The 6,862-nt window shown below is 50.3% G+C and overlaps 1 protein-coding gene across 11 annotated transcripts; it reads right to left on the bottom strand.

Moving 5' to 3' along the window:
- Positions 1 to 79: 79 nt before the first annotated feature.
- On the bottom strand, positions 80 to 6,412 carry LOC117070763 (creatine kinase U-type, mitochondrial). 11 transcript variants are annotated; one of them, XM_033190323.1, is made up of 10 exons: positions 6,282 to 6,412; positions 5,102 to 5,361; positions 4,306 to 4,504; positions 4,006 to 4,101; positions 3,400 to 3,621; positions 3,170 to 3,255; positions 2,926 to 3,049; positions 1,137 to 1,271; positions 536 to 661; positions 80 to 329 (listed from the first exon to the last, which is right to left on the bottom strand). In XM_033190323.1, the coding sequence occupies exons 2-10, from the start codon at positions 5,248 to 5,250 to the stop codon at positions 213 to 215; spliced, it is 1,254 nt and encodes a 417-aa protein (XP_033046214.1). In that variant the 5' UTR covers positions 5,251 to 5,361; positions 6,282 to 6,412; the 3' UTR covers positions 80 to 212. The 11 variants fall into 11 exon arrangements, with proteins under 11 accessions (XP_033046214.1, XP_033046218.1, XP_033046209.1 ...); XM_033190327.1 differs by having other exon boundaries at positions 3,400 to 3,577; positions 5,102 to 5,424; positions 6,282 to 6,410; XM_033190318.1 differs by having other exon boundaries at positions 5,102 to 5,424; positions 6,282 to 6,410.
- Between the last annotated feature and the right edge of the window lie 450 nt (positions 6,413 to 6,862).

Raw genomic sequence — 6,862 nt, forward strand, 5'->3', positions numbered from 1 at the left:
TAAATAATCCCACTGCCTCTTTTCATTTCCTGAAGCCTGCTCCCCTCCTCACCCCACCATTAGAAATAACATAGACAGCTGCAGCATAGCAAGGAGTCTTTACTAGGATGGAGGCAGGGGATGTGGGGGCAGGTCCAGAGCAAGTAGAATGGGCCATCATTAGAATGAGCAGAACTCCTGGGAATCTTGAGTCATCAGCTGGTGGTGGGGAGTTAATGCTTGGTGTGGATGACAGGTGTGGGGATGCGGATATCCTGGCCTCTCTCCAGACGCCGTTCACAATCAATCAAATAGTTTACTCCATCGATGACCAGCTGCACAAGCTCCACCTGAAGGACACTAATCTTTGATCTCTGCTTCCTACAATCTGAGCTTTTCTTTAGCACTGACTGACTTGCCTGCTCATTTCCAATTGCCTCCCCACTCAACCTGAATTTCATTTCAGATTATGTTATGTCCCGGAGGCTCACTCACTGCCATATTTCAGCCCCCACAGACCTATAGCTCTCCTCACCCGAATCCCTTAGGATCTCACCTCTGATTTGCCTAGTCGGTCCAAATTAGAAATATCAAAGACACCGCCTGTGGCAGCAGTGTCCACTCCTCCAGTACCACGCTTTTGGAGTCTTAGGTTCTCCAGGATCTTTGGGAAGCGGCTATCCTAGAGAGGAGATAGGGATTGGGAGCACGGTCGATAGAGGCAGAGAGTAGTCCTACCTTAAAGAGCCCTGAACCTGCTCAGAGCTCTGTTTCTCAACCTTTTTTTTTTTTTTTTCAGACAGGATCTCTCTCTGTCACCCAGGCTGGAGTGATCACAGGTCACTGAAGCCTCACCTTCCCAGGCTTAAGTGATCCTCTCACCTCAGCCTCCACTACACCCAGCTAACTTTTGCATTTGTAGTAGAGATAGGATTTCGCCAGGTTGCCCAAGCTGGTCTTGAACTCCTGGGCTCAGGTAATCGGCCCACCTTGGCCTCCCGAGTGCTGGGATTACAGGCATGAGCCACTGTGCCTGGCCTGTCCCCTGACCCTTTAGCCACAACATGTTTGGCTTCTTTCCAAAGGGTCCACTCCCTCCCCATCCACAACCCACCCTTCCTTACTCACACCCCTCTATAACCCCACAACTCCTTTACTTTGCTTAGCAGGGGCAGTTTGATGTGCACTCCTGCTCGAAGTCCAGTGCCCAGGTTAGAAGGACAGGTCAAGATGTATCCCAAACGCTCATTCCACATGAACTCCCAGCCACGTTCTTGGATAAGTCTCTCCACCTGAGTCCACAAAGGTTTTGTTAATGAAAAATCAGGGATATTTCATTAACCCTGGACCCTCCCTTAGCTAGACACACAAGAACACTAGAAATATGTCTACAATAGAAACGTGGCTGTGAATGGATGACATTGGTCTTTTTTTATGAAAATGGTTTGTTATTGTTTTCATGCATGCACGATGCAAAATTATGATGTGCATAATAATGAGACTGTGAAAAAATATCTTATGTGGAAGAAGAAAACTCGAAGGAGTGGTGTATTAGGGATGATCTAGGGAAATGAACAGAGGTGGTAAACTGAACTGAGAGAGGACTGATTATTGAATGAGTTCTGCATGCATCAATTATCTTTGCTTTGCTAATGAGCCTAGAGCTTGGAAGGGTCCTTTCAGACAGAAGATGAAGGTGTAAGCTTTGCCAGGAAGAGGTAAGATAACGTTCTGTTAGCTGTGAACGGAGCACCTGTGTCAATGCAGAGAAAGATGAAAACAGAGCAGAAAAGCCAGATTCATAGGAATAGGGGCAGGGGGAAGGCGTTTTGCTTCACTTAACCACGTAGTCATGAAGATGACTATTAGAGTTGAAGAGACAAGGGATCTACCAGAGTGATGGTCACAAAGACCACTACCCAACGTGAGTAAAAGGATCCTGTTTATAGTTCAGAAAGAACCATGGCATAGGGCATATCTTACATGCTGAACATGGGGGAAACCCTTCCATCTAGAATAATAATGCAGCTAACACTTTAACACTTATTAAGCACTTACTTTGGACCAAGTACTTTACCTGTATTTCATTTAATCCCCACAACAACCTAAAATGTAGAAAATCTCATTATCCCAATTTTACAGATGAGGAAACTGAGGCATATAATTTAAAGGTACTTCCCGACCCACTCATAGTCAGAATATGTTATCTATTACTTGCCAAAAATAGTAGAAACTTCTCAGAATCTAAAAGAGGAGCCCTTTTTCTTTGCAAACCTAAAATAGAACTGTATGTTTGAGAACATAGACTAAGATTGAATTGAGTTTATGGGGATTTCTAATGTAGACTTGAATATGGAGACCCAATCTATGTAGGATTGATGATTCAGTTCAACCTCTCATGTAGAGCCACATATTCTAGAACTCGAGCCATTCGATTCTCCACCTTCCCCAGTCTCCCTCCCAACTCTCAACTTAAAGCCTCGACCTGATACTTTAACAAGAATGATAGAATCCAGAGTCAAGGCCTACCTTGGCTCAGAACTGGGTGGTTATATTGGAATCATGAACACAGCAACCTCTCCCCGCCAACATCAATCTAAGCTCAAATGTTTTCCTTATCTGCACACCTCACCATTCCACTGCACACATCCCAGGCACTGACCTGCCATCTCAGTTATTCCTTTTTTGCATTATCTGGCAACTGCCTTATTCACTTCCTAAGGTTCCTGACACTTTCTTTTCCTAATCTTAGGGTGACCACATGTCCTGGTTTTCCCAGTATGGTCCCAGCTGGTTTATACCTTTATTCCTAGAGTGAGTCCTAGATAGTCCTTTTTACTATCAGACATATCCTGGGTGGGTTGATAAATTACATAATCTATTTATGCTACTCTTTGGTTTTCCTTATGTCCTCCCACCTAGCTCCCCTACACAATCTTTTCCAACCTCTTTGAGACCTCGGCAGAATCTTTCAAACACTCTCTTCATGTTGCCACCCTTCTCCATGGAGATGACCCGTGTATGATCCTCCTCATTCACCCAGATCAGGAAGCTCTTCTCATTGTTGTGCCTGAGGGCAGGAGAGGGACAGTGTTCAAGAGGCAAGGCAAGAATTGGGAGAGATAGAGGGGATAAAAAAAAAGCATTTATGAGGGCATGAAGACAAAAGAGGTAAGGAGCAGCCTCATACCAAATTCCACGAGCATCTGGCCAGTCTCGAGCCATTCCTGCTGCAGTCAGCAATGGGGACACAGGCTTATCAAACAGAAAGTGGTCCTGGGAAGAGTAACGAGACTTGGGTTAAGAATCTTCATGGCGGCCCCTGGGCCTCTCAGAGCCCATGTCTCATCTGGCCCAGGCTTCCCTCTGGCTCTTTTTTCCATCTGCTCCCACCAACCAGCGCCCTCTTAAGGCCCTCACATCAATAAGCTGCTGCTGTTCAGCTTCTGTCATCTCACTGAGCCTATAGTAACGTCCAGCCAGGTCACCCTTCAGGCCACTCAGTGCATCCACCACAACACGTTCCACCTCCCGTCGCTCTGCTCGAGTGCAAGCTGGAGGCAGACTGAGTCCTCGGATGCTTCGGCCAGTTCTGACTCTAGAGGACAATACATACCTCTCATCAAAGTAGCCAGAACGGATCTGGGAGATAAGGGAAATGAATATAAGTCACAGAAACACTGTGGGAACTGAGGGCCCCTGGGAAAGGAGAGATCTTCCTTAGGCATTAGAGGACTCTTTGTGCATTCTACTTGCGTGCATTGGAAGAAGAGGCCCGTTGGGAAAGCACTCCAATTGAAGGGGGCATTGCAGACCCTTCCCCAAACCGCCCACCTCGGGCCATGGTCATTCTTATCTATCCTTTCATCTCCATATATGCTGCCCCTTAAGATATGATTCTTCCCTTACATTAAGATTAAAAGCTCAGCAGTGTAATGACCATGAGTCAGGAAATAAGGTGAAGGGATTGGAGATACAGTGTTGTACACAGGCAATGCAAATCAGAAGCGGGATATTTGAACTCACTTTACTGGCATCCAGATCCGTGGTATGCTTCATTGTCCGGGGGTCATATCCATTGTGTCTCTCTTGGATCACAGGGTCAAACAGGTCAGCAAATACCTAAGGGGAGTTAAGAGGGAGAGATGGTTAAGGAGAGGGGATCCCTCCCCAGACTTCAACTGTGCATTGATTTCACTGGGTCAGAACACTTAAGTATGGGGGTGCTCAGAGTCTTGGGGGAAAGTGAGAGGTCTTTAAGGGGAAGGAGCTGGGATGACTGGGAAGATGAGTTGGATCATCAGGGAGACTCTGGGGACCCCCTACCTCATAGGTCTCCTCATCTCCAGCCACCATGCCCACAGTCTTGATGAAGGGGTGGCCAGGGTTGTCCACGCCAGTCTGGATACACTGATCTAGCGTCCAACCAGTGGGTGTGGTCTTGTCGCAGAGCCGTGCATAGACTGCTGGGGTCAGGTGACTGGCCATGCAGTTGTTGTGCTTTCGGAGGTCTGGGTACTCAGCGCTGGGGAGGGGGTACCCAGTGACTATGGAGGGAGGGCACAGACCCTAAACCTAGTGCAGTTACCTGGGAGCTGTCCAGTTGGCCATGTCTGGCTTTGCTCCGTGGGAGGAGGGGGAATTACAAAGAGGCTAAACCTTGGTAATCTCTTTAGGGACTTTCAGAGTCTATGCTTTTCTAGTAGTTCTAGTTGCCTCTGGCTGGCCAACTCAGTTTCTTCAGATCTGCTCAGTTCTTTCCTCCCATGACACAACACTAGGGATGGAGGAGGGGAAAAGCCTAAGGAGAGGAATTGAGGAAATGAGGGGAGGAGATGGAGGGGAGCGAAAAGGATAGTTCCTGGCTTTACACTTAGGGATTTGGGCAGCGAGTGCAGCGGGAACTCGTAGGCCAGAAGTGGTCTAGGCAGGTCCCCAGGAATGTTCTTGCTTTATGGTTTTGGCCCCCACCCCCACCCCGCTGAGGTCTGCAGACTGCACAGCCCTCCAGCTCCAGGGCCTTCGTGATTATAGCCCTTCTCTGTTGCCCATATTCTCATTTCTACCCGCACCTTCAATCACCACCTGCCCCCGCCTCCTCCCGCGCCTCAGGCACTGTTACCTCGGGGGATACAGCCTCCGTCGTTCACTGGCCGCTCGTACAGGTTCCGGTCGGAGCAGAAACCCAGCGGCTAGAGACCCCGCTCCGGCCAAAGCCAGGAGCCTGATTCCCGGGCGGGCGGACAGCAGACGGGAGAAGGGACCAGCCATGGCTTGAGGTCTGGCTACGGGATCGTGGAGTAGGCGCTGGCGCAAGATAGGATCCGGAACAGGGAGGGAGGATGCAACCGGATAGACTGAGGGCCGGAGCTAGGTCCGAGGCTGCAGCCGAAATGGGGGTCGGATTGGAGGCTGGAGCCGGAATGGGAGCCGGTGCCAACCAGACTGCAGGAGAGGCGCAATGAGCCAGTGGCAGGCGGGCGGAGGAGGGGGAGGCCCCAGCCGCAGTCTCCAGGGGTGGGGCTCCCCGAGGCCCCGCCTTCCCCCCCTGCCATCACGCTAGGTGCGCGGGGGCAGGGGTGGGCGGCACCCGCCAGGTAATTAGCGGGACCTGAGACTCGCGCGTCTAAAGCCGGGGATGTAGCCCCACCGGTCCCCGGGATGTGGCGGCCCAGATTTCAGCACCAAGTGGAGGACAGCACCCGGATGGACTAGCTAAACCCCAACACCCTTCCCCCAAACCCCTCGGTTTAAACCGAAACCTGATCCATCTACCCTGTGGGTGTGGAAAGGTGACATTGCCCAACCTATTCTCTGCTTTGGGCCTACCCCAGCCTCCTCTCCCTTCTCCCGGGGGCAGCCGCGGGGAAACCGCGGAATAAACACAGATACCAGAGGAGGATATGGAGAAAGCACAGGGTTAGAGGCAGGCACTGGGAAAGACACCCATTGGCTCAAGGTCACCTTTTCCTTAGAACCAGGAAGAGGAGCAAGGTGCTTCCTTGCCACCTCTGTGCACTCCTTACAAGGCTGAGAAAGGAGTCCCTGGCAGGGACCAGGGAAATATTAATTCTTATGCCATCTGTGCTGTGTCCTCCACCTCCACTCTGCACCCAAGTCTGAAGCCCTGTTACTTCCTGCCTCTACTTCTCATGATCCCCCACTTTTTTCCTTTTGTTTCTCCCACTTTCCTCCCCGCCCCCTACCTCGCCTTTGATCTTTTACTTCTCTGCATCTTTTCCAGACTCAAACGTGTTCGCTGCTCACAGGATGCCCTCTGCGTTTTCGGCAAGCTTGCTCACCTGTTGGTGGTGCTGGGTGTGGGGCCGGGGTGGCAGGGAATCGTTAGTTTCCTCTTCCTCCTCTCCCTTGGCTTCTCTCTCCGTAGTTCCTAGTTCCTGGGCTGGAGGAGAACGTAAAGTGAGGTGGTGAAGGGTGTGGTGAGATGACTGGGTGTGGGACCGGAACGGGCAGGCACAGGTCTCCAGACACCACATGTGTTTCCTTTCTTGGCTCCCTAATGCTGTTTAATCCAGAGGCAAGTGTTGTACCAGGGCATGAGGTCGTCAGGGCATCTCTGCCTTCCTCGTGGTCCCCTCTTCTGCTCTCTCTCCTCATAAAACTCATATTCAGACTTGAGAGGGCTTTGTTTCCTAGCTCCAGGTATGACTTGACCTTTGTCCTGGTAGCAAGGAGAATGAATGCTAGAGTTGAAATAGAGATGAGGGACTTCAGCACAGAGGGTCAGTTAAGGTGGAGTGGCACTGTGGCATTAGTCGCTTACCTCTGCTATCTTGTTGTACCCACAAGACAGTAAGATACTCGGAAATCTTAAGAGAGAGTATTTGGGAAAGAGAATTCCCTTTCCATCAAGAACTCCCCC

Source organism: Trachypithecus francoisi, unplaced genomic scaffold (assembly GCF_009764315.1).
Source record: "Trachypithecus francoisi isolate TF-2019V2 unplaced genomic scaffold, Tfra_2.0 Lachesis_group3, whole genome shotgun sequence".
NCBI lineage: Eukaryota > Metazoa > Chordata > Mammalia > Primates > Cercopithecidae > Trachypithecus > Trachypithecus francoisi.

What these genes read in the sequence shown, in the direction of transcription:
- LOC117070763 (XM_033190323.1), bottom strand. Translation starts at nt 5,250, where the DNA reads ATGGCTGGTCCCTTCTCCCGTCTGCTGTCCGCCCGCCCGGGAATCAGG. An exon ending in AACAGCAGCAGCTTATTGAT is followed by an intron (nt 3,256 to 3,399) that starts GTGAGGGCCTTA and finishes TACTCTTCCCAG; the next exon opens with GACCACTTTCTGTTTGATAA. An exon ending in CCAGATGCTCGTGGAATTTG is followed by an intron (nt 3,050 to 3,169) that starts GTATGAGGCTGC and finishes TCCTGCCCTCAG; the next exon opens with GCACAACAATGAGAAGAGCT.